This window comes from Glossina fuscipes, unplaced genomic scaffold (genome assembly GCF_014805625.2).
Source record: "Glossina fuscipes isolate IAEA_lab_2018 unplaced genomic scaffold, Yale_Gfus_2 119, whole genome shotgun sequence".
NCBI lineage: Eukaryota > Metazoa > Arthropoda > Insecta > Diptera > Glossinidae > Glossina > Glossina fuscipes.
Genome location: NW_023998462.1, coordinates 378,482 through 405,973, shown reverse-complemented (window position 1 = coordinate 405,973; position 27,492 = coordinate 378,482). Strand labels below are relative to the sequence as shown.

General features: G+C 35.8%; 1 protein-coding gene across 1 annotated transcript; it reads right to left on the bottom strand.

Annotated features, from left to right (window-relative positions):
* Positions 1-13,412: 13,412 nt before the first annotated feature.
* On the bottom strand, positions 13,413-23,454 carry LOC119640318. Its single transcript, XM_038038259.1, has 6 exons — positions 20,618-23,454; positions 20,489-20,547; positions 20,270-20,430; positions 15,615-20,209; positions 15,474-15,558; positions 13,413-15,408 (listed from the first exon to the last, which is right to left on the bottom strand). Exons 1-6 carry the CDS (start codon positions 22,882-22,884, stop codon positions 15,253-15,255), a joined length of 7,323 nt encoding a protein of 2,440 aa, XP_037894187.1. The 5' UTR covers positions 22,885-23,454; the 3' UTR covers positions 13,413-15,252.
* Between the last annotated feature and the right edge of the window lie 4,038 nt (positions 23,455-27,492).

Below are 27,492 nucleotides of genomic sequence, written 5' to 3'. Positions count from 1 at the left end.
CCTATTCACAAAAGTGCAAGCAGACAACTTGAGCAAAGCTAGGTCGGCGCTTGATTTTATAAAAAGGTGGTTCAAAGAGCTTGATGATCCTTACATTATGAAAAGGCTGTACAAATGTTTGGTTAGACGTATACTCAAGTATGCCTCTGTTGTGTGGTCTCTTTCATATAGGTGCTATGTAGATTCAATTGAATCTGTCCAAAAGCATTTCTTGGTGTTTGCCCTTAGAAATTCGGGTTGGGATTCGATTGCCTCTCTTCCTCCCTATGAAAATAGATGCGCTTTAAGACTTAGTCTTAGAATTTATTCTCTGGCCAAATTTATAATAATAATAATAATAAGTTTTAATATTAACTAATTTAAGATTTACTTTAAGAGTCAATTGAACTCGACTGCCAATTTGTTTTAGTTGAGTTTCTTGTATAAGTGGAATAAATAAATAAATAAAATAAAGAAGTATTTAGGATGAGCAAACAGAGAGGATTTAATGAATTGAAGGTGTCTGCAATAATATTGGTGGTTGAGGGAGTTAAATCTATGCCTTGCCACCGAGTAAGCGAAATAGTCGAGAGCAGGGCCACTTTTCGAATATTTTTTGAATGGCGTGGTTTTTGTGTTCTTGTAATATTTAATTGTCTTATTAAACCACGGGGGACATCTGCTTCGAGGTAGGCACCGCCTGATCGGAACAGATACAACAATAGTTAGATTTAATGTATTGTAGAACGATGAAGTACGATTGTAAAGTTAACGGGAGTTATTTCGTGATTTCGGACTTATTAAACGCGAAATGTAATAAGTAATAAAATTAAATTTCGTTAGAACTATTATTTACGCGAATTATAAAAAGTAGTAAGCTAAGGTACTTAGAATTGAACAGAAGTATAAGGCAAGCAAGAGTACTTTGGTACTTAGACACGAAATATATTAATAGGCAAGCAAATTATGGCTGTGTCGAAATTTTATGTGGGTGCGAGTACGATGTCAAAAAATAAAACAAAGGTTACATTTTATTTGTAAGAGCGAGAGGGTCCGCTTAAGTCGATGCTTACCTATGACTGCATTGTTGGGCGCGAAGAAGAAAAGGAAACAAAATAAGTGTATAATTTGCATTACAACGATTGCATAGATCATACGTAACTCAACGCAGGTGCTTTCAAATTTGTACTGTGTTGGAAATTGAAGAAAGGATATGAAGGGGCGGAATCCGACCTGTGTTCCGCAGGTAAGAAAAAATAATCTGAAGCAAAAGCGAATCTGTACAAAGACCTATTGCAGGTTGGGTGGAGGGTAGCTTATCGCGTTGACATAGATAGAATACCAGCTATAATTATTGGGCGTACGTTGGTCGTGCTTTTCTGTACCTTTTAAATGTTCTTCTAAGTTCTTTGAAATATTTTGTTGATGAATATGAAATAATGTAATAGAAATACAGGAGACGAAAACATTTCGTGCAAGCGTTGATTTTTATTAGTGTGCCTAATTAATGTCAATGGTTATGGAGGACAAGGAAAAACAAGCTAAAAAAGTTAAGTTAAGCCGCAGTGCTCCTCAACAACAACTTGTCAACACATATGCTCTATATTTATTGATATAAGCTTAAGCAATTTCTTCCGGTGCATATCAATATTCGAATAAATAAGTTTCGTTGCTAGCAAAAAAACACATTCACACATCAATTGTTTTATACAAATGTGAGTTCTTTCGTACTTATATCAATTCTTCTGTTTGAAAAGTTATTGATGCTCACCATTTGCGTGTTGCCTAGGCATCATTGACGCAAAGTTAGCAAATGGATGGAAAACAAGTACAATTTTGTAATATCAAATATTGCATCAATTTAAATCACTATTGTTATTCATTTCTTTAAATTTATTCTTTTCATTATTAGGTCTTAACTTAGCGGCGACCCCTTCTTAATACTGTTCATCAGGAAACGATGGTCCGCCTCTGCACAATTGCTTCTCCAAACATTTGTGCGGACTTGAAAAGTAGAGCTACTGATGCGGTAATTGACTTTACTATGGGGCTACGCTGTCATGTTCCCTATGGAACTTCTCTCAAATCAAAATAGGATTCTTTGAGATAGAAAATGAAATATTAACATTGACTGAAAAATTTTTTCAATATTAGTCTACATTTGATGTAGTCGAAACCTAAGGTTGAGCTGGTTCACCAAGGCGACCCGTGGCGTAGTCTGTGAGGTAAGTTCGACTGATCCATTTTGTTACATGTTTCCTGTCCTGGCCTTGACGTACAGTCTTTTACTTCTTGTATCAGTGACTTAGTCGGTTTATCGTCATTTAATCCATCGTTGTCGGCTACTGTTGGCCTTCAAAGTACAAACTTGATAGAAAGTCAAGACTCTATAATTGTGAATGATTCTAAGCTTAGGCTTCCTAATTCTGGTGACGCAGGCGCTACTGACAAGTCTGCTTCGTCGTCCAAACCATGAATCTCCTGTTTCGGGTGTGTTAGTTAGCTATGTCGCGGCTGCTAAGATGGCTGCGTCGACTAATTTAATCCCGAATAGCACCTAAAACATCTGTTATGTTAGTTATGCTCATACTTATGTGAGTTATGCTCACTTCAGCTAAATGGTATCTATAATGTTAATGAGAAATTATTGGACCTTGTATGTTCTAACGATATCAATCTAAGGATTTTCCAAATTAAAGCGTTCATTCATCCGGAGGACAGTCATCACCCCACTTATTCGTATCGTTCAAGAATTGGTTTAATGTTAGTCGTAGAAAGCATAGTTCTTCTAATGTTACTTCTAATACTAGTCTTAATTTCAGGGAAACGAATTACGATATACTTAATTACGATGATATCGATGGCTCTCTATTTGTGATTTACAATAGTGGTTCTGATGCCTTATCTGCGTCTTTTTCTGTTAAGTTCAGTTCTATTACGCTTAGGTTTGATTAAAGTCCGCTATAATAAAAGTAGTCTTTATGACAAACGTAATTGTAGAGGTGATGTTAAATACTACATCCGCTATTCTAATACACAACGCGACTATATTTCCCTGAAGGACATACGTTATGAAACTTATTTGTATTATATGAGGAGGAAAATGTTAGCCAAATCCAAAAAATTTTTTGCGTGTGTCGACTCGAATTCGCAAAGGCGAAGGCTTTACTTCTATGATACGTCATGATGGTTCTGAATCTTCAGGTTTTTGCGATGTTTTTTGAAAATTCATACTCATAGATGCAGTCAAAAGCCTGTAGTACGTTCATTTTCAGCATTGTGAGTATTGTGTTTTCTTTTTTTTTTATATAATTCTCTCATTATCATTTGACCATCAACGCTTTGCAATAATATTAATAGAGCCCCCTAGCACCTATTTCAAAAAGTCCAATGTATATTATATTTCTCGCATTGAACCCATCGACGTGTGCATATAAAAAGAATTAAATTTTGATAATTTTCTACTTAGCGACTTTTTGTATACGGTTCAAAGACAGCAATTCTCGAAAATAAGGCACAAAAATATGTGAAAAATCGTTTCGTAAATCTAAAACAAGCCATTTGTGGTTTTGTTTGTCAAATTAAGATCATGCACATCGTTCAGAGTATTTTTTCGTATTTCGAAGTTACTTTCATTTTACTTGTATCGTTGCCAATCTTCCCGGGGGAGGTAGGATTGCTAGCATCGCTTATGCAAGCAAATGAAGAATTAAGTTTTCTTTTACGATTGACTGTGGGTTCGTTTAATCGAGTTATTGATGAGGAAAGCGAATCATCTATATTACCCAAATTTTTCCGGGCGTTTCTTGCGTCCCTTTTGAATATTTTTAATTTTTCTTCACTTCGCTGCCTTAGCAGCAAACGGCAAAGAATATTAATCTTCTTGGCTAAGAAAGGGCGATTTTGGAGACTTGGTTTAGAACATGCGTAGTTGGCGTTTCGTTTATTAGAAGTGTTTCGTTACCGGTAAGTACAACAGTGGAAGTGAACTTCTTCTCCATACGAGCCAATCTTTTAGTAGCTTTACGACGTAACATAAAGGCATTCACGGTTGTTTGTTACATCGGTTTTTAGACGCATTATTCGTGAATGAGTTGCATTTAAGAACGCATTTTGCTTTTTCACAATGATCTCGCAATGGATGCCTACTTTCCAAACTAAAGCAAAAATCCCTGTTACAGCGCATTCCTTCTGCAGTATATTCAAAATATTTTCTATTTATTCGAAATATCTAAATTATTTAGCATACCGTGGTCACTTTTAACGGCGTCGATAATGGTGGCATTAAACAGCTAAACCCTTATCTACATATTATTATGAACACAAAATTTGAAAAATTGAGTAAGCGAAAAGAGATGGTTGGCAAAAGACTTATAACAAACGATTTTGTTTCCTATTTGCAGCTGTATTTCATATTGATGACTGACGTATTGATTGATGCATTTGTTTTAAATGTTTGACCACTTAATTTTACATCTAACTCTTATAAGGAATCAGGAATATATCACCGGCGTCTTGACAACGTAATATGAGAAGTCATACTCATGTAATTGTCTGCAGCAGATCCGATCAATCCGTTTGAGATACTTCCATTTTCAAAATTCACGGAAGACGAAGTGTAGGAATACTATTTTACTATTAAAGTAAGGGTGTATTCGGAGTTAAAAAAATATCAATTTTGTGTGCCATCGATTGTTCATATATGCTTCATTTATACTGTAGTGTGATCGCATATCCACTGTGAAGTGGGCCATGCAAATTCAGCATAATTCATTTTGCTAAAAGAAAAATAAAAATTATGTCACATTACACCTGGCTGAGTATTGCATTTCGTAACGCAATACAATGCCGGGCGCCCCCAATTAAAACATGCCAGTAAGGAACCTCAGCTAAAAAGAACAGAAAACACCACGACTTCCTAAGAAAAGCGGTACAGCAACCAATCTCGTGGCACATCTCCTCTCAGTACTGGAGAGGGATTGACAACTTAGAAAGATGGTTCGAAGGCAAGAAAACCAACAAACAACAACAAACATAAATATATAAAAAAAAATGCATATAAGAAATATTAAGATTAAAAATTATTAAGATAAAGAATACAGAAAGAATGTATTAAAATGAAAATGAATTTTGCTTGAAGAATAGAGGAATATCAAAATATATGAAAATTAATATTGAAAACTTAAATATGTTACTTCTTTAATGGAAAGGATAGATGAAATCAACATCTCTATAGATAGGATATTTTTTAACCTCAAAAATTATAAAAAAGAAACAATTGAAAGAACAAGAGTCCGTCCCATAGTAGGTACCGATACAAAACCAGGACAACCAGATTTATTAAATAAAATAGATGTATTTAGGAAAAAATATAAAGCAGCAAAAGAACTATTAGAAATTCAAGCAACCAAAGAGATAGAAGACTTCGCGTTCTGAGGTCGAGCAGCTTAGGGTTACACAGCAACGATACATTTTGTCACGTATAAGAAAAGTCTCAAAGGGAATCTTCCCAACCATAAGGGCATATGACAATATAAAAGATACGATCCATCATCTGAGGATATAAAAAGAAATCCAAGGATATCAGTATCAACCATTTATTTTTTCATTACAATATATTAATTACGCACAATTATTTTGTGGTTAGAAAGTTCAATTCATATTTGTACTGTCTATTGAAAAGGCAAATAAATATTCAGATATTTTCATGAAAAGTATTTTATGATTCATCGTATAAATGAAATCCTTGCAACTTGTTTTGGCATTAAGGTGATGTATGAAGTAAAATAAGCTTAATTAAACTAAATAACTAAAGCAATGGAACTTATTTTTAATTGTGTTTAAATCAATAAATGTGCAATACAAGTATCAAATTAAGACTCATAAAGTTATTTAGAAGAGAACAGTACTTGAAAGAAAATTAAATTAAAGTGCATAACTGGAATGTTGAAATCCAGCATCACCGTGATCATCATCAACTTCGTCAGTACCAGTTGGAAGGCAGCACTTCATATGTTCTCCTGTTCAATTCGCTATTTTGTGTATACCTTTGTGTCTAGCTTTGATTTGTGAACTATTTCATATGTTTTCTTTTCGCTGACGTCACCTTGTTCTCTTTTTTTAGCATTTCTATACATATTTTTTATCATTTCTATATGTACAGGCACATAAATATACGTTTTGTTCTGTTTCCTATTATTTCTCCTTTATAAAATTTGAATGTTTAATAAGAGATCAATATCTTTTTTTGGCTTCGTTTAAGTGATGGATGGATAGCAGTTTTCTTTTGCATTATCAATAAATAGTCCTTTTTTTGAAAATGTGTTTTTGAATAGAACAAAAAAGGGGAAAATGTGTTACAAAAAATTGGTTTTAAAGAGGAAAGGGGGACCTAGCTTCGGCCAAACCCACTTAATGTCCTACCTGATTAACCTAACTCATTCAAATCATGGGCCGAAGGAGACGGTAAATAGGATAGTGTGCAAAACGGCTTAAGGGCTTAAGATTTGCCCGTTCGTTAAGTAGGTAAAGCAGGTGCATTTCTTTCAGTTGCAACCATTTAGAATGTACATAAATACCATGCTAATATATGCAAATTTATTCAAGATAAAGTTCTCTTAGCATAAACATACAAGCACAGCACAGAAAATCAGAACGAAGTGATAAACAGTCGAAACAATTCTTGCACAGTTCTGCCAGAATGACCACACCAGATGTGACGAATACCTGCCGGAGATTTTATTGGCTGTTACTACCACGGCGTCGGACATCACTGGTTTTTCTGCAGCTTAAGAGCGCTTAACTCGCTTAGCTAATGTACTGAATGATGAGAGTGCCTCGGAGAAGTTCATCAAAGCTAAAGAACCACTGAACCAGAGGCGCTACCTTCAGAAAATTTTTCATATAGCTCAAAGGTATTATAGTTTCCGCTGGCGCGGATGGAGGCCACTGGTCGAAGAAATAGGCAAAAGCTGCAAATAAGTTCGTAGCTAAACTAGCGCCATTGACATTATTCTTTTATATTTCAGTAATTATCACGATACAGAGCCACAACACCAACGGCAAAGCTTATATCGCATGCCTTAAAGCCACGGCCGAGTGACATGGCGGACGACCCTCATTCCGCAGACGTTCTGTGCAATTGAGATTAATAAGCTCGATTACCAGAATTGCATCAATTGCATTTTTCTTTTCCAAGTAGCAAACAGGACAAACCAAGTTGATCTACGTGCCTACTTTCTACAATGAATAAGAAAGGGAAAAATCCGTTTTCTCCCGATCGCGTTTTGATACAATTTCGGTCTGAGCGCATTAGAGGTAATGGAGTTAATTGAGTTTTTCGAGGTCGTCCCGATAATTGCTATTGATTCTGACTGACGTTCTCAATCGGCACACTGTGCCGCACCGTTCCCAGAAGAATAGCTTCCTGTCATTACAAAATTGAACTCTTATGTGCTCATTGAACCGTCCAGATGTATGAAGGAATAGCTATGACTGCCAATCTCAAACGCCAGGTACAGGTATAATTCCACCCGATGCGACTACTGACAAGCAACTATCTGGCGCTTTTCCACACCCGTGGATGCAGAATAGCTCGGAAGTATAGAGCGTGAGGATAGCCCGGTGTATGGCCGTAGTGAACATAATCCTAACGGTCGAAGGCTGTGAAAAAGGCGCGTTATGGTAAAGCCGTTATCCCGTAAGAAAATGCAGAATTCACGACGACTACACCCACAAGGCCTGCAACACCAAGTTCCAAATCCGAAGAAAGAGAAAGTGAGAAAACCAGCAACATTAAACTAGAAGGGATCAACGTCCAAATTAACAGTCCGGAACCTTCCCACAAAGAAGTTCCAATACGGTTTTCGGGGCTAGTTCACTGCTTTCGATGGAACCATTTCAGTGAACAGTCACCGCTTTAACGGAACCAGGTGACCACAACGGAACACCGCAAAAATCCACAGGAGGGCCACAACAAACGGAGGTAGTCGGTCCCTTCGCCAAGACAAGAATCTAGACGGCAACAAAATCAACCGCTCTGCAATGCGAAGCCCTTCAGCGAGCGCTTGCAACCAATGGGAGATATCTATCCCACGACTAGTAACCCATCCGTTGTGCCGAATACACGAACGACTAAAGAACTTACCTGTAGACTTACGTCGAGGCAACAGAGACCTCACGGGTGAAATATGTCCCTCACCAGATGTTGGAAGATCAACACTACTTTCTCGTGCTAACGAACGCCACGAAAAGTGAATGATTACTTTCCTTACAACACACCGGGCCGTATGGCCGTAACCAAGGGGCGACACCGCCCCGTCACTTTTACTAACCAATGAGTTTTATTACGTCATACCATGGAGAAAAACTGAATATCGCCGAAGCCAAATTGTGACTACGACATGTCTAGGAAGAAGGTGACGAAAACCGCTCTTGAAATGAGAGAGATATCCACGATTATAGAACTTACAAAAACCCTATAGTTATCTAGTATTGATATATCTCGTTTTCTGTAGTAATGTCTCAAAAAAAAATGTATGATCTTGGAAGGAACACCGGGTAATCCAACGAGTTTACCCCGACCGTAGAAAAACTGTTCCTTATAAAACTCAACAATATCAAATTTAAACTTTGGTTTATTATATCGACACCACCGCAAATAATGATTCTCATGAAAAATAAACCCTGATATGAGAAAGAGGTTCGATTTTAATATTTTGCCCACACCGTTAAATTAAGGCAAAAATTAACTGGCCAAAACTTGAACCACGTGAATCCATTTTCGAGACACCACTCCTCATAAAGGTTCTCATAAATGGTAAACCCCCACGCAAAAAAGTTTAATTTTTAATATTTTATGGTTAAAATTTTTCGTAGAAGCAATAAAGCTTAAAAATTAATCCTAAGGAACTCGGATCACATAATTATATATTTTTTAGATCCTGTCATGTCTACGGGTTTTTTATGGCGACAGAGTTTAATTTGCAATTTTATATGACGAAAGCACACACGCACAAGTATATAGATTATGATAATATGAAAAGAGCATTAATTATGTTTTCATGAAAAATAATCGTTCGCATAAAGAATGTATAATTTTTTGTGTATTATGATGAAATTAAATGAATGACTGCATTATATGTGCACATCTAACCGTCCGACTTGCCGAACTTTGGTGCCCCTACCTATAAGGTGAATGCCTAAATTTCTGCATTCCAACCATGTTGGCTGTGATACTTATAATTCATATAACTTTATATTAATTTTATCTTCAATCGTTAAATAATCGAGAAAATTGAGGGAAATCCAAGGCTCGCAAGAATAAAGTAAAATTATATACTACAGTCGGGCCTATAAGACGATTTATACGTAAATATATATGGGAACATAAATAAATACATATTTCTCTACCCAAACCCTCAATCATTATTGAAGTAAATTTAAACAGATTTTACACCTACAATGAATCTTCACATGTGCGTGGGAAATCTTGAAATAAACGATTTCTGACACGATGCATGATCCAAAAAATAAATGTTGGAAAAACTGTATTTGAATTAAGAAATAAAAGCAACTTGCTTAGAAAAAAATACGCAATTGTTATCCGAATTCCAAAGGGCAAACAAGTTTTTGTTTTTCATATTGCGCCAAATGTCACCTCATAGCAAGATCTTGGGAAATTTAAACCTATTGTTTGAGACCAAATTTTGACGTACAAATAGATCATTCTTACTCCTCGAATGTTTTAGCAGTCTTCTAATCTACGATCTAATGAGATTGGTTAATCAATAAATTAAAATATGTATGCCTTTACTTATTTTCCGCACAACTAGATAAAAATACTGCGATTATATTTTCTTCCATTTTCTGTATACTTTTCTTTCATACTTTCTTTCAATTTTTCAAAATTTTCTTTTTATCTGTTATTATAATAATAAAGCACTGCGACCTGCTGAAAAGTAGATCGCAAACCATGTCATGTTTTTGTAGTCACCACGCTTCTGCTTAAATGTCAGGAAAGTAACCGAGTAAGCAAGCGACCATGAGGTAGCCAATAAAATCTAATCATTTAAGCAGATTTGAAAATTAAACTCTGTCCAAAATTGAACTTATAAATTGTGAAGAAAGAGAAAAAAAATGTTGTAGGAATACAATTTTATTTTAGATATTTAGCTAAGTTGAGGAAAATTAATTCATGTCTCATTTCGAGCACGATGTATCGTAACTTCCTTTTATACTTGTTCGTTGAAAAGCAGAAGAACAATCGTGACGCACAAGAAAGCATCACTATGAAACGGGAGAGAAAGGCTTTGTGGCATGCTTCCAACCCCTTAACGTTACCTCAAAACGTCATTGAATGCATTGATGAAATAAATATATGCTTTTCAAAACCGGCGGAAAATGTAGCAATATTCATTAATCGGAAGAGAAAATACAGGCGAACTGGTAGTAAATAGTCCGAATATTTGTATATTAGAAACTTCTTTTATTTATGAAATGAAAATCATAGCAGTCGTATCGCAAAGTCTGCAAATCTTCCCTCTGTGTTTTAATATCAAACGATGCACCTTATAGTTTTTAAGTGCCAAGGTGGTGGCTTTATGAGAGGAAAGCTCATGTCATTGCTGAGCTAATTACTTCGGGAGATATGGGCGGGTTTCAAATCTTTGTCCCACGGACACCCCACATCTAAAAGAAATTCACTTGCTTCACCCTTGTAGAAATAAACGGACGGACGAAAGCTATTTACCGAGCGCGCAGATCATAATCCCATGGCCGTTCTGTTCTCTATTCTACCTATGGTCTCCTTTGGCCCACGATTTGCAATAGGAGACCCGTCTAACTTACTTTCCTCTCACACCTCGTCACATTTTTACATATATATTTTTTTTCTATTCTTTTTAATTCGTGTTAGTTTTAAGAGCAAAAACAATATCAATATCTTTACATTAAGCAAGCTACCCATATCCTATAAATAACTCGGTTTCAATTCCTAACTTGGTTATTTCGGAAGATGACGTTTTTAAAGGGTTGAGTTCTCTAAAATATAGTCGTACGCCTGAACCTGATGGAATTCCATCATGTGTACTTAAATCTTGCGCTGTCGAGTTATATGGTGTTATGTCAAAGATTTTTAACCAGTCTTTGAATTTAGGTATTTTCCCTCTGTGTTGGAAGAGTAGTTTCCTTATACCCATTCACAAAAGTGGAAATAGACAACTTGTTGAGAACTACAGAGGCATAGCCAAATTGAGTGTCTTGCCTTAGTTGTTTGAGCGAATTGTGACTCAGCATTTGGCCTTTGCCAATAATTCGTATATTTCTCCGCACCAGCACGGCTTTCGGAAAGTGCGATCTATGGTCACCAATTTGTTAGAGTTTACTTGCCACTTTTTCAAGGCTTTTTCTAGTGGCTCTCGCATAGATGCAATATGCACAGATTTAAGCAAAGCGTTTGATTTGGTTAACCATAACTTACTTATCTTTAAACTCCAAGCCTCTGGCTTCCCTTTCTACTTAGTGAAATGGATAAGCTCTTATCTGCACAATAGATCCTTGTTTTTGATCCTGGGTTTTGTTTAACTTCATCACCTCGAATGAATTCCCCATTATGTCTGGCGTACCTCAAAGAAGTCACTTAGGTCCCAATTTATTTAGTTTATACATTAACGATCTTCCATCGGTGGATAATTCCAGCCAGATCTTAATGTATGCCGATGATGTGAAACTGTTTTCTTCCTTCTCTGTTGAATCGCAATCACATCAGCTTCAAGATGACTTGGATAATTTTGTTGCATGGCGCTCTCTGAATCTTCTGAAACTAAATCTGAGTAAGAAGCTTTCTTTCTCAAGAAGAAAGTCATTCATTACTCAGTATTTCATAGATTCGCATAAGTTGGAGGATGTCGATTCGATCACAGATTTAGGCGTTCTGTTTGACCATAGGTTACTTTTTAACTTGCATATTGAGCTCTCTATAAGCAAAGCTAGGTCCGCGCTTGGTTTTATAAAAAGGTGGTACAAGGCGCTTGATGATCCCTACATTACGAAAAGGGTGTACATGTGTTTGGTTAGACCCATACTCGAGTATGCCTCTATTGTGTGGTCTCCTTCATATAGGTGCTATGTAGATTCAACTGAATCTATCCAAAAGCATTTCTTGGTGTTTGCCCTTAGAAATTCGGGTTGGGGTTCGATCGCCTCTCTTCCTCCCTATGAAAATAGATTGCTTCCCATCTCTTGAGAAACGTAGGTTTGCTCTTGGCGTTTCTTTTGTAATCACAGTAATAAATGGTATTGACTCGCCTTCATTATTTGGTGAAATAAGCTTTAATGGACCTAACCGCTTCTCTAGGCACTTTATCTTCGTTAAGCTTAGTCAATATAAATATAATTATAAGCTGCTTAACCAGCTCAGAGTTTTTTGCAAAAACCTGAATGACGTCTATCACTTTTTTTCATTAACGGACTGTTTAAAGTTCATTAAAGCGACATTGCTTAATACGCGCGCTTTACCTATGTCATACTTAAACTAGCTTTTAACCTTAAGAAGTCGTTACGATCGGTTGCCAAGCTTATGCATGTTTGCGATGGCTTAGGGTTCATTTGCAATTTGGTCCTGTACCGGTTGTAAGTGTGGCTCTATGTTGGTTGTGTACATGCTTTTTTTCTTTCTTATTTGTTTTATTGTACTTATACTAAGTTTTAATATTAATTAATATAAGTTTTGCTTTAAGTGCCAATTGAACGCGACTGTTATTTGTTTAGTTGAGTTTCATGTATAAGTAGAATTAAAATAAATAAATAAATAACTAAATAATTAAAAGGGGACAGATTAAATAATTTGTAAGTATACTTACTCACATAATGTTATGTACTAAGCAAACCATATATATACGTTACCCATGTAAAAGGAATACAATGGAAAAGCCTCCATGCCGACTGTTTGCTGCTGCAGAAGATGACATTGATATTGAAGATGATGAAGTTAATAATGAAGTTGATGTAGTAACGAAGAGTAAAAAATAGTTTATTGTTGTCTGCTGTAAATGTTTCGTACACAATTCAGCATGAACAATTCATTAAAAAATAATTGTGTTACTTCAAGTTTATTTTCAATACTTTTTTCTTTATTCACTCTGGCTTTAATATGCCGCTTTCAAAAATCGTTTTTCTATCTCGAAGGCGGAAATGGTGTCGTAAGGTATTGTTGAAGCATTTGTTATTGTTTATGAATTATTGGCATTTTTCAATGTACAAACAGCATTGCTTTACACAAATTCACGTATTCATCTATATTTATGTATACAACTCTATATATACGTATTCATCACACATTTTTACATATTTATTTTAATTTCTCCTCGCTACACACATAAAAAATTTCGCCTGCCCTTGTACAATATATTTAATTTCATTATAACTGCGACTTTTTTTAAAAATGTTCTTATTTACACGTCGGATTTTATTAAGCGCAGCTATCTAGTCTAATTTAACACTCATTTGGTTAAGTTTCGATAAGAACAGTAGGTTTTATAGCGTAACATAGGTTTTATAGCGTAATTGTAGGTGACTACACCTTTTATTCTAATGCTCGACGTGACTATAACTCCCTGAAAAATATATGTTACAGAAATTATTTGCATTGTATGATGAGACAATTGCTAGCAAACACCAAATTTTTTTTTTGGTTTATTGATTCGAAACGGAACGACAAAAGGTTCCCTTCGGTGATGCCGTATGCAAACTCCGAATCATCTAATTCGAGGGTGATTGCCAATTATATAAATTATACATAAACAATACTACTGCAGACAGCTGCCGCCGATAAGCTATCCATGTCCTACTGATTCGTTTAATGTAGTCCTTCCCATAAAAGTCACAGATGGTACTTCTTCTCACTATAGCCTCTTAAACGTGTGGTGTACCCAGGGCCGGATGGGACCGAAGGATGATATTAGTAAATACAGAGAGATAGCGAGACTTAGTGTTTTGTCTAAATCCTTCGAGCGCCTTGCTATTAATCGGCTTTCCAAATTATTGAGCTCCATCTTGTTAGTAACACAACATGGTTTCTCTGGCATTTGTATGCTTTAGATTTCACTGGGAAAATATTTAAAGATTTGGGGAACGGAAGCAAACGGATGTTGTCTACACTGATTTTTCGAAAGCAATTGACAGAGACGGACATAACCTTTTCCTTCTAAAACTGGGAAGACCTGGTTTTTCAGATACTACGACACGCTGGTTTCGTACATATCTATCGGAACATACGCAAATTGTTAAACATTGTTTAATTCTTTTACTTAAGATTTCATCTGTTGTGCCCCCAGGTAGCAGATAGTTGCAAACGAGCTTCCTTCAAGTATCAAGAAGTCGACGTGCTTGGTGTTTGCGAGCGATGTCAAAATCTTTCGTTTATTTAATTCTGTTAGTAGTACGGTTGACCTTCAGTCTCATTGAATTAAGTTGGTTCAATGGTGGCGGGCTTTCTTAAGAGTCGGTCAAAGGTATTCTATGACCCTTACAAAAGGATTATATACTACTCTTGTTTGACCAAACTTTGCAGTCCGTATACCAAGTTATAGATGTCGCAGTGACCTAATCGAATCGTTACAACGAAGCTTATTACTTTTACGCTACAGAGATTCGCCTGATAACTTATGAAGATAAGTGATGTCTCATCGACTTTCTCACACTGAAAAATAAAGGCGTGATGCTGGAAGCTGCCTTCATAGTTAAAATTATTAAAGGTATAATATCTTCTTCGTTTTTACTTCGGAGAATCCCACTTAATGTGCCCATGACGCAATTTACTTGTCTTACTGCCGCGCAAACTACCAGTTTCAAAACTCTTTTCGGTTTCTTTTTACGACGTACTAATCTTTACTTGTTTGATCCATTGCTGGACTCTCTACATGCCATCAAGGGTCTGCTTTTTTTATTTTTGCACAGTTTATGGAGCTCATCTTTCAACAATACTGACCACTTTGTATAACCGTATAAAAATATCTTAATAATACATGCAAAGTGTACATTTAACTTCTTGTGTGACATAAAGATGCACCTAGACTTGCCGACCTAATTTTAAATAGTATGATATAATATCCCTTTAAATATATGATATAATCCAGATATTTTTTTACGTTTAATAGACTTTTTCATGTTATTTACACTTTAAATTAATGGGAGGTTGCCATTCAAGTAGTTAACTCCCGACAAATTTTAAATAAATCAGTCGCAGAAAATTTTTATCCACTTATAGTCAATGGTTCAATCGTCGATTAATATCGTCTCATTTATTGATGATAGATTTGATGTATGCGTTGTTGACACAGAATTGAGGGAGTCAATTAACTGATCGGACGCAACTGATGCCATCACCTTGTCCTGGCGTGCGGATTTTCTACGCATTAAAGACCTCTTATACTAGAAATTATATTTCAAATATTTATTAACCGCTTTTTGAAAGAAGATGGGTTCTCAATACATACATTTTGCATTTGCACGTCTTGGCTAGCTGGTAAAAATTTCCATTGTACAGGTACTTTATTTTTACCTTCGATATTTTTGACATATCTAAGCAAAAAGCATAAAAATGGAAGCAGGAAGAAAATAAAAATATGATCACTTACTTGTTCAGGGAAATAGACATGCTTTTCATGTTTTCAAAATGCTCTATACTTCCATTTGGCAACCTCACATAATAATCATTTTTAATTCGCTTTGATATGAAACGTTGACCAGGAGCTACAACATAACCATATTTTACATACGACGGAGGAGCAGTTGTATCGCTGGAACAGGACGACGACGTTTCTTTTGCTGTCGTTGTAATTGCGGAATTGAGATTGTCAGAACATATACCTGGTATCTGCGTTTGAGAAAACGAATTCTTCGCCATTTGTGACGAGCTTACGGGTTTAAGTTGCACACTTCCATCGGGTACGGAATTATAATCTCCCCATAATTGTCCCGTTTGTTTTCGTTGCTGGCTTATGATACTTATGCGAGCTGTTGGTATTGGATTTGTCGCGACAGCGGGGTGAACAGTTGGAAGATTAGTACAAGAGCTTAAAAATTCTATATTCTTCTCCGTAAAGGACGATTTCGAATTTGGTGCAATATCGTTATTACTAGCTTTCGACACAAATTTTGGAGTTATACAACTTCCGGCACTAATAGCGGAGGGTGCTGAAATTTTATAATGAATTAATTTATTGGCGGCTGGTAAATTTCCACCAACATTGAGGACCTTTTGATGTGCACATTTAGGAGCTGTTATATTATTGACTTTTTTTGGTGCCACTTCCTTGTTTGTAGGGTTAATAATATGATATTGTATAGTACTGGCAGAATTAGATTTTGTGGAAGTTAGTTTATTTAATACAATTGGATTATTTTGGGCAGCAGTTGCAATTGTTCCGATAGCATTTGATTTTGATATAATCAAAGTTTGCTTCGACTGGCTCGTCATAATTGGCGATAATGTTGGTAATTTTTTTGCAGTACAGGGTCGGCTTACCGACGAAAATGTTGGCGTATTATTGCATTTTGTAGAGCTAATAACTGTATTTGACGCGTTAGCTGTTGTTTTCAAAGGCAATGATAGTTTAGATTGGGTAATTGGCTGCATATTTCTTTTCAGCAGAGAAGTGCCTGCTCCTGATACAATTGTAAGTGGTGGTGGCTGTGAATTTACTTTACCTGTTCCTATATTATTTGAAAATTTTGGTTTTGTTACATTTCCCACATAGTGGACAGATATTCTGTCGTTTTTTAAGGCATTGGCAAGTGTATTGTAACTGCCAGTAGTTAGTGCGTCATCTTCATATTTTTTAGAACAAATTGTAGGACACCGTTCGCGGTCAACATTTGTGCGACCATTTAAAGAGCGAATGCAATTAAAACTTTGCCCATCACCAGGCACAGCAGAGGTTAAGCAAACGTTAGATGTAGATGTAGTGCGGGTGCCATAAAATAAAGAATTAACGTCGGTAATGACAGGAGTAGAAGACTGGTTTGAGCAGATGTTACCGTTTACCGTTTCGTGCGTGAATGTAGGACTAAGAGAGACTACTTTGGAAATTAAAACCGAATTAATGGGCAGAGGTTTTTCAGGCGTTATTTCATTATTACATGAGGTACTGTTATTGGGTACGGAGATTGCGGGTAACGATGTCTCATGATTTACAAAGCTCGTATTTGAAATTGCTGATAAGTTTTGATTACGCGATAACACATTCGTTGGCAATTCTGTCAACCCTTGGATGGATGGGGAACATGGCAAAGAAAAGGGCTGCGGTGTAATTTGCAACGCTGAATCGTTGCTAATTGCCTGTATAGTGAAGTTGTAGCGAATCTTCTTTGATTCGTTTTGAACATCATCTCCCTGATCATCAATTATAACGCAATCTTGGTCGTCCTGTAACTTGATTATTTCTCGTTGTTTAGGGTCGTCGCAAATTTTTTGATTTCCGCCATTTTTTATTTGAAAGTTGTTCGTTTCTACAGAACTCTCATCGTTAATATTTACCTGTAAACGCACCCAAAATGCTGTAGTGCTTTCATTATCAACATTGTGAATATTGTGTTTTTCTTGATATAATTCTCTCATCATCATTTGACCATCAACGCTTTGCAATAGTATTAATAGAGGTTCCTTAACACCTATGTCGAAAGGTCCAACGTAAATTTTTCTTCCTGAATTGGGAGTAATGAACACATCGAAGTGGGCATTTAAAAAGAACTGCATTTTGATAATTTTCTGCTTTTGCTTAGCGAATGCCACCACTTTTTGTATGCGGTCTAAAGACAGCAGTTCTCGAAATTCAGGCACAAAAATATGTGAAAAATCATTCCGTAGATCTAAAACAAGCCATTTGTGGTTTTGTTTATGAATTTGTGGCAAGTGAAGATCATGTACATCGTTCGGAGTAATTTTTCGTATTTCGATGTTACTTTTCATTTTACTTGTTTCGTTGCCAATCTTTCCGAGAGAGGTAGGATTGCTAACATCGCTTATGCAAGCAAATGAAGAATTAAGTTTTCTTTTACGATTGTCTGTCTGTTCGTTTAATCGAGTTATTGATGAGGAAGGCGATTTATCTATATTACTAAAATTTTTCCGGGCTTTGCTTGCGTCCCTTTTGAACATTTTTAGTTTTTCCTCACGTATGCGTTGCCTTAGCAGTAGACAGCAGAGGACATTGATCTTCTTGGTTAATGCAGGACGATTTTGGGGATTTGGTTTAAAGCATGCGAATTTGGCCTCACCTCTTATGAATCCCTTAACTAGCCAATACGTGCTTTTTCCTTGCATTATCACGCCCAAATTATGGGTATCGTAATTGTAAAAAGTTGTCATTAACATACGAGCTATAAGAGGCAGCTTATCCACTTTAAGCGCCGTAATGTTAGCCACACCCAATGCATCCGTAACCAAAGGGATCACATTGGCGAGAGTCACTACTAGAAATGAAGGTTCATCTTTCATTTTTACTTGCCACATAAATAAACACTTTTGCGAAAAAGCAGTCAAAAAGTTTGACCATCGCACTATGCACAATATTCCACTTCTAGGCTGTGGTAACGTGATGCTGTCCCGTTTAAAAGCCTCAGATATATCATACATTTTTTTGCACACCATAGCATTCATGCAATGTATAACATCATTGTATAATGATTCGAAATCCTCGTTGGTCATATTTATTTCTCGAGCCAAAGCTAACATCGTCTTTTGGGCCGCCATTATTGTAGCCGCAGAAGGTTGCACGTCACTATTCGGCTCATTGATTGAAGTAGCCATAACAGGGTTTGCCGGTGTTAAATCCAACGAAAAAGTCTTGGAAATTTTTGGAAATTCGCACTCCTCTAATGAATTGTTGGGCCGAGCAAGCGACTGATCAATGAACAACTTGCCACCACTATCCTTATTGAGAGCAAACTTTTTAAGTGTTTTCGCAGAGGTTGCTTGTGGAGATTTTGGATTAACATCACGATCTTTCGCATCATTATTTATGTTACGTACTCCACTATTGTGGTCAGCTTGCTCGTCATCGTCAAGATCAATAACTTCACCTAGCTGATGTTCGTTAACATCATTAGCTGTTACTAATTTAGCTTTAGGTATATTGAAAAGACGTTGTAGTAATCTTTCGGTGTTTTCTTCTTCTTTGGCTTCTTCGGAAACTTTCTTTTGCAAATGTTGTGGCTGACCCTCGTTTTGGTGATAGTAGACTGAGCGCATAACGTGTTCATTGAGTAGTAGCCGCGTTTCTTCATTTTCATTGGCTTTTAAAAAGTCTAGAATATGCTGCTTTCTGCGACGATTACAATACAAGTACATTCGTCGCGGTATGGGCACCTGTCGCCGACACCATTCCCGTTTTGTGTGGTAGTAATGACGCTTTACATCCTCCAAGCTCCTTTTTCTTTTTCCACGGCGAACTTCATCACTAAAATCGTTCACACTTCTTTTGCGTATTTTAGATGGGATAGTGTCTGATGACTCCTGCGATTCAGCAATTTGTATTTTGTTTTTGTCCAGTTGACGTTTAGAACGCCAACTATCCTTTTTCTGTAGACTTATGCTCTCTATGTTATCGTGATTCTCCAAAGGCGTCTCCGTAAATCTTTTTTGGTTTTCTGTTTTTTCCAAGGATGGTTTGTCGTCAGAATTGGTATTATCCTTTTCACTCACAATATAATCCTTCGCAAGTTCCTCGTTTGCGTGATGAGTAATTATGGACGCACTTGCTTCTTCTTTTTCCATAATAAAAGGCTTTCCTTCTAAGGCTTTTCCTTTACAAAAACATTTGTATAATTCATGCACCATGCACCACGTTACCATGTTGTTTGCATCTTCCAATGGGACCAAATTGACGCTGCAGTGCTTTAGTTGATCCAAAATGATATCTTTAACAAGCACGTATTCTGAATCAAATGTGCTACCTGTTGCCAAGCAGGGTTTGTTACTGTCGATTGCAGTTAAAGTATTTAAAGACTTCGGTATGCATCCATTACCATCGTCATCTTTATTAGTAAAATATTCATACCTCTTCGGTGCTTTTGCACACCTACGTTTCTTATCGTTATGCGTTTCGTTTATTAGCAGTGTTTCGTTACCGGTAAGTACAACAGTAGAAGTGAACTCCTTCTCCATACGAGCCAATCTTTCTGTAGCTTTGCGACGTAACATGAAGGCATCTTCAGTTGTTATGGAACGCCCCTAAAAAAGGCATTAAAAATAATGATCAAAGTTTGAGCAGTTTATATGCACATTTGTTACATCGGTTTCTAGACGCATTATTCGTGAATGGATTGACGTTTTACAATTGCATTCAAGAACGCATTTTGCTTTTCCACAATGATCTCGCAATGGATGCCTACTTTCCAAACTAGAGCAAACACAACCGAAGGCGCAAAAATCCCTGTTACAGCGCCTCCCTTCTGCAATATTTTCAAAAGATTTTCTATTTATTCGAAATATCTAAATTATTTAGCATACCGTGGTCACTTTTAACAGCTGCGTCGATAATGGTGGCATTTAAACGTTTCAGCTCGCATCTAGATATTATTATAAATACAAAATTAAAAATTTGATTAAGGTGGAAAGTGATATTTGGCAAGAACTTACAATAAACGATTTTGTTTCCGATTTACAGTTGTATTGCATATTAACGCATTTGTTTTATGTGTTTGAGTGTTTAATTTTGTTTGCAACTCTTCTAAGGAATCAGCATCTACTAAAGCGTCAGGATCCTCTTTGATAAAAGAATTTTCGCTGCAGCTTATAGCAACCGTATTGACCATATCGCTTATCATGTCAGCGCAGTCTACAAGGACGGAGTCAGATTTATCTAGGTTGTGGCGAAAGGTGAAATCTTTTACAGAAAGGTCATCACTTTCACTGCGTTGTTTGAACATGTCATCCAATTTTTCAGAACGGTCTACAACGCGGCGTACTAAAACTTGATTGCGATCATTGTGGTAGGGTATTACAAAAGAAAACGATTTGCGCACTTTTGACGGACTTAGCGATTGCAAAGTTTTTTTCTCCGCTTCGTTGGAGGAATTAGGTAATTGAAGGGTAGATACACTAAATTCAGCCCACTGTGGAGATATGGCATGGTGTGGCAGTATGTATTGTAAGTAACGCTTAGCCACCTCGTGCAATGGTTTGCCGTGTTCAGGGAATACCTCGAGCTCAATAACAGGCATTTGCACCACAGCCACACTACCACCAGCTAAAAGCAAAGCTGCCATTTCATCATCCAGGGGTTTTTGAAATGGCTTATACGATAAAGGGCAAGGTTTAAACACACTCTGTAATGGATCATTGTTTAACTTCTTATTTTTCATCGCCACAGTCTTAATTGATTTGAAATTTTGCCACAATATTGCGTCCACGCAAGAAACATTACAAGTTTTAGATACGTTTGTAGCGTAACTTGTATGGGGTATTTTACGAAAGTTATCATTATTTCCTTGCACCCCTTTCAAACGCACTGAAAACTTGCCATCATCAACATCGATCATTTGAAAGTAGTATTTGTTAAAATCGGTATTCACAAATGAAGCCGCATGCCAACCATTTCGAGTAAAAGGCATGGATGAGTTCGCGGATTGGGCAAGTACAAGGCTTGCGCTCTTTGCTTTTTTCAAATGCAATTTCCGTTGCAATTCGCGATAAATGATAGCTTCATTGTTAATTATGGATAAGCGATGATTTTTAGAAAATTTCTGCAAATATTGCTTTCTTTCAGCTACAGTACGCAACTTCAATAGAGTTTCTGGCACGGCAGGCATATTAAGGAAAGGGGGTGCGGCTTTCATTGTGACTACGCCTTCTACATCAGTTTCTTTGAAATGTCGTTGTTGAATACTGGGATCTACGATGTAGTTAGTCTCCAAGGAATTCACTCTCATGTATTCATTTAAGATTTCACTGACGAATACTGAATTTTCAGTATTATTTGTGCTGAGTTGAGATGCAGCGGGTGTCATTGACATGCCTGACACACAATCTCCTTCATCAAATCCAAGAAACTCCTCTCCCGAGTCTACAGATTCCAAATTTTCATTTAAACCATCTTTGCCTAGCTTAAACGTTTCACGGCTATATCCCAAATCTTTGGTGCCCACTTTTCTCATAAGCATGTCTAGGAAAGTTGGGGTCGCTTTTTGCACGTTTACTGAACGCCTTTCCTCTTGCAACTGCCTTTTTTCATCTTGTCTAAACGCAACGCGCAAGCTTTCAAGCAAATTTGAACACGTCGATATCTCCGTTTTGTGATTTTTTTCTTGCCGTAAGTCAGATATTTCTGATTCAGTCCCTTCCTGAAAATCTTGGACAATAGATTGTGGAAAATTTTGTCGTAAAGAATTAAGTCTGCTATTTTTGCTTTCTGCATTGGAATCATAAATTTCTAAAGCTTCCGCACCATCTTTATATATATTCGAAACATTTTCCTGTAGTTCAATTAAAACATTCGATCTTTTTCCACTTTTTAATAATTGCAATTGTTTTTTCATCTGTTCAACAATATTTTCTCTTTTACTTTCCCGATCACAAATATGCTCTTCCACATATTCCTGTATACCCGTAGTTCGTCTGAGATAAGCAGTTACGCGCCTTGACCACTGTTTTATATTCTGCCGTACTTTTTGAAACAATTTTCGATGAGCTTGGTCGTATAATACCCTCCTTAGATGATAATACTCTAGAAAGACTCTGTTTTCTTTTCGTACTGCAAATCGCCTGATTATAATTCGCGGCCCTATTTCATACCATATAAACTTTTGAATATTAACAAAATTATACCGCAGGAATTCCAAAGAAACTTTATGCTTCCGTTGCAGCCTTTCAAATAAATGCCATTGCTCCTTTGTCAATTTAAACATGACGTCGCAGCTGTATGTTAGAATTCCATGAAATATAAATCGTCCGGACTATAAACGCTTATATTTAAATCCTTGAGCAGTAGATAAGCAACAAATATCCCAATTTTCAAATTAAAAATTAATGTTTGAGAGACTATATTCCACGGGTTCTCACGTAGCTTGCATATGTACTCGTTTATATATAAGAAATACCAAACTCACTGCTATGCGTTAAAAAATGGTTTTTGAATTCAAAATGTTTCATTTTCTACCGTTACACGCAGTGAAATGTAGCGTGGCAACCACAAAAAAATTTGTTATACATACACAATCTTGCCGCGGTTCATCTCATCAAGTCAGCTCTTTTATACGTATCTTACTACGTTATTAATAGTATGTTTTCACAAAATTTGTTCAGAAAATTCTTTCGCAATTCGTACACCCAAGCTAGTGAATTACATTATTATTCCAGGCACAATCTTTCTAGAATATTTGGGTTGCAAAAGTTATATCAGCTCAACCGAAAGTGGAACACAGCAAAAACACCCACTTTGCAAACGCCGCGTATGTGTGCGCATGTAGACACAGAAACAGAAAAATAACCTTAAATGAAAATAAACTTCGCACTTATCAAATTCTGGCCAGTCTTGACATTTATCCATGTATTGAAAAGCATTAAATCACTTTTGGAACTAATTTTAATTTCACAAGAAAATCCAAATATTTTCAGAGTAAATAACCGTAGTCGTGTGATCACAAATTCTCGCTGGTCTGACGTTTACTACACTTGTGTTTTAATTTTTACATCGTCTCTTTCACTATCTGTCACGATGCCAAACAATGTGTATTTGTATTCTGGCATTGTTAATTGGTTTGTGGGTTTGTATTTGGAATGGCAAGAAAAGAAACAATGTGGATTAATAGAATTAAGCGGGAATTTGTTGTTGATTTATATGTAAAAGGAGGAAACACGAATTAAGAAAGTGTAAATGGGCATAGATAAATAAAGTCTTTTATTTTCAATTGCATATAGAAATTATTTTCTCTATAATATGAAATGAAGCGTTACAATTTATTTTCATAAGAACATTTTAAAAGCAATATTTAACTAAAAGCAATTTAACTATATTAATCGTGATTCTTTTTTCAATGTAAAATTGTTTAATAATTGTAAGGTTACGATCAAAGTATTGTTATAGCATTATTGCTTAACAAGACTTATACTTATTTATTTAATATTTAGTTAAAATAATTAATGTAATGAAACTTGTTGAAATGTAAAACAATAAGCAGGACAACATTTGGCAACATAAAACAAAATTTCGAAAAATTATTCAAATACAAACCCTAGCGGTGTATGATAAATCACTATTACTTATAATGTCAATTCTCCGATGAACGTCCAAGTTTTCTTCCGGATTTTTTTTTAATTCGATCAAAACTCAACTGTACTTCCGTGGATCGCTTTTCCAATGAGAAAAGCACATTACATACCGAGGAAAACGTGAAATTGAAATAAACAATTCAATATAGGTACGTTTCTTACACAAACACACACACTTTCGCAAAGAAAAAAGTAATTAATCGGTGGTAAAACGGAAGCGAAGTTTTTTTTAAATAACTTTCACGGTATTTTTGTGCAACAGTACATTTTGAAAACGTTTACAATCAAAATTTAGTAAAGAAATAAATGAATAAGCTCTACTTTTACCTCTTGTGAAAACACGAATTACAGAGGCTGCGTTTTGCAAAAACAAAAATTAGCCGTTTTGACAGTATGTTTCTATTTACATAGAATCACAAAAGCATATGTACAGGCAAATAAAGGGAAGAAGAATTATCAACGTTGCTGCCATAAAATAGAACGTAATGGAAAACAACCAAAACCAGTGTTGAAAGAAAAAACAAACAATTACAAAGCAATATGAATGTTAACATGTATATGTGCACCAAATGCTAAAATGTGACAGTTTTCACAAGGATTTCACCAAAAATTGCTTAATTGATGCTTGGAGTTGAGTGTCATCAATGGTATGTTCTCAGCCTAGAACCTATTATATTTACACGTAATTAGATTATAAAAAGAATAAAATTTGAAATTAGTTTTATCATCGACAACACTTCCACCCACGCTATGCTAAAGTTAATTGTAGTCTTTTTCCACCATTTTATCAACAAATCTTGAGGAAATCATAACATTTGCAAGAATTCGGTCTCTATAGAACAGCAATGAGCCAAGAAATTTCCCCTTCAGTCTGTAATTGCGTGCAAAACCTTAGAAGTAAATACACACAAAATCTTCAAATTCGGGACGAGTAAAGTTTATTCAATTGTATTAAAACCATTAAACTAACCACCGCGTCTTTTCTTTTTTATCAAAGCCTTGTCTTAGCTGCCACCACCCATCTTAATTTAACTGAAGAATTTATATCCGATTCTTAATATATATCATGCATATCTCATTATAGCTATTGCTATGTTAAATGAAGCAGAGATGGATGCAGATACCATTGAAATTTTTTTTTCGCTATAACGTAAGAAATGGGTAAAATGTGTGATATCGCTGAAACAAATTCATTTTCACACAGAGTATGCTTGCTCAATTAACAATAATCTTTCATCTAGCAAAACAAATTATTGCGGAAAATCTCATCGTTTTCAGAGAAGTGTTTTTAATGTGCAAGTTCGTATTTTAGCACATTACACACTTTTCACTTCCAATAATATTTGGAAAATCGGTGAAGTCAAGGATTTATTAAAAAACACTCCAAATTTATTAGTATACATAAGAATAATGAAAACTTGTGAAGAAATCCTTTTCAAAGTGTTTCTATAACAACGCTCATTGAAAGTATTGAAGTGCGCGAAAAATAACACAGTTTATATAACCTAGTGAGTGTTTGTGTATAGAGCTATTTATTGCGTTTTCCGAGATTATATAATTCTTTTCCGACCTCGTGTGACATAAAATTTCGAAAATTTCACATTAAATTTCATATTAATTTATTTATTATCTTATATACATTAACGTAGGGCATAGTATAAAAAAATTACATGGTAATTGAACTACCATCCACTCTAGTTAGAGCAAATTTGCTTATTGCTGTTATTGCTGCGACTTCCAACTTATATCTATATACAATAGAAAAAGCATTAGAGAAGTCAGATGGGAAAGTGGTAGATCCATCTATGCGGTCCATATCCAAATTCCACTACCGATCCTGGAAGTAAACAAAACCTAATAACAAGAGAAAACCGTGCACGTAACTAGAGGTGTAATGTGATTATCAGCAGGACCTATTTTGTTCGAGTTAATTGTTGCTGCGCTTTTATGTGAATCATGTCACAAAAATCAGAATCCCTCTGTCATCATTAATGAAGTACTTTAGTCCATAGAAACAGGTACCAAATTCAGCAAGAGTTATGCTACTCACCTCATTTCTTATTAGTATCAACTAGAACAATTTCACCAATCTGAAAATAAACAAACCCTACTCTGACTTATTGCAAAATATTTTCAACTTTTGTAATTAATACTATAAAAATGATTGAGGACTCAGCTTTTATACTTACCACAAATTAAGAAAAGTTTTTAAGACTTTATATATCGTGCACGCACTTGATCCACGCAGAAATAATTCAGCCTGTTCCTTAAAATAAGATCTGCGTCGTAAAAAATAGTCTAGAACATTTCAGTCATAGATATAAAAACCAAAATAAAATGCAAAGAAAAAATTTAATCGAAAAGTGCAAAAATAAATTGAATTCTTTTAATAAACATATCGCGGGTCAAACGAGAGTGTACTAGTGTTTCTTTGAACAAACCTTAAGACAATACGCAATGTGTTCCTTTTAAATTCGTAACACTGCTACATTACAGTTATAGCTTATTACCACTTGCAAATTTTTAATTATATCAACAATATTAAAACAAACACTTACAACTTTAGATTTGGGTATTATTTATAACAAGCGATTAACCGTTTGAGTACCAAGCAGCGCGATTGCGCTGCTCAGATATCATGTCGAGAAATACCAGACAGTTTTGGTAAAACACTGTCGAAGAATCCCAAGCAGCGCGATCGCGCTGTTTAGGTTTGATGTCGAGAAATACCAAGCGGCGCCATAGCGCTTGTTTAATTTTATCTATTTAAATGCATTTAAATTGTTTGTTAATAAATATTTCAAGTTTGTTCCACAAAAATTATAGAAAACAAAACACCAAAAAAGAAATTTTTATTTTGTAATATATTATTGCACTACTATAGTACTATTGTAATTGTATTGCGCTCGACTTCGACAATACGTTAGGCACCGTCAGTTGTCGACAATGCTCGAAATGTGCTGGGTTTTCTCGACATAAAATCTAAACAGCGCGATCGCGCTGCTTGGGATTTTTCGACAGTATTTTTTCAAAACCGTCTGGTACTCAAACGGTTAATCAGTTAGGGGCGAAAGATTATTTCTCATCATTTATTTATTTATTTTTGCAGAAATACAAGAAAAGCCCTTAAAAGGCTGAGAAACTTACCTTTAAAATATTAGTTCCCGCACATTATTTCGGAATAATCTTGTCTGTAACGGAAAAGAACATATACACTATTAAATTCCGATTTGTATAAAGTTTTT

Coding starts and splice junctions, on each gene's coding strand:
- LOC119640318 (XM_038038259.1), bottom strand. CDS start 22,884: ATGTTTAAATTGACAAAGGAGCAATGGCATTTATTTGAAAGGCTGCAA. Junction 15,559..15,614: donor ATGTCTATTTCCCTGAACAA/GTAAGTGATCAT, acceptor CTTTTTGCTTAG/ATATGTCAAAAATATCGAAG. Junction 15,409..15,473: donor AAGACGTGCAAATGCAAAAT/GTATGTATTGAG, acceptor TATAATTTCTAG/TATAAGAGGTCTTTAATGCG.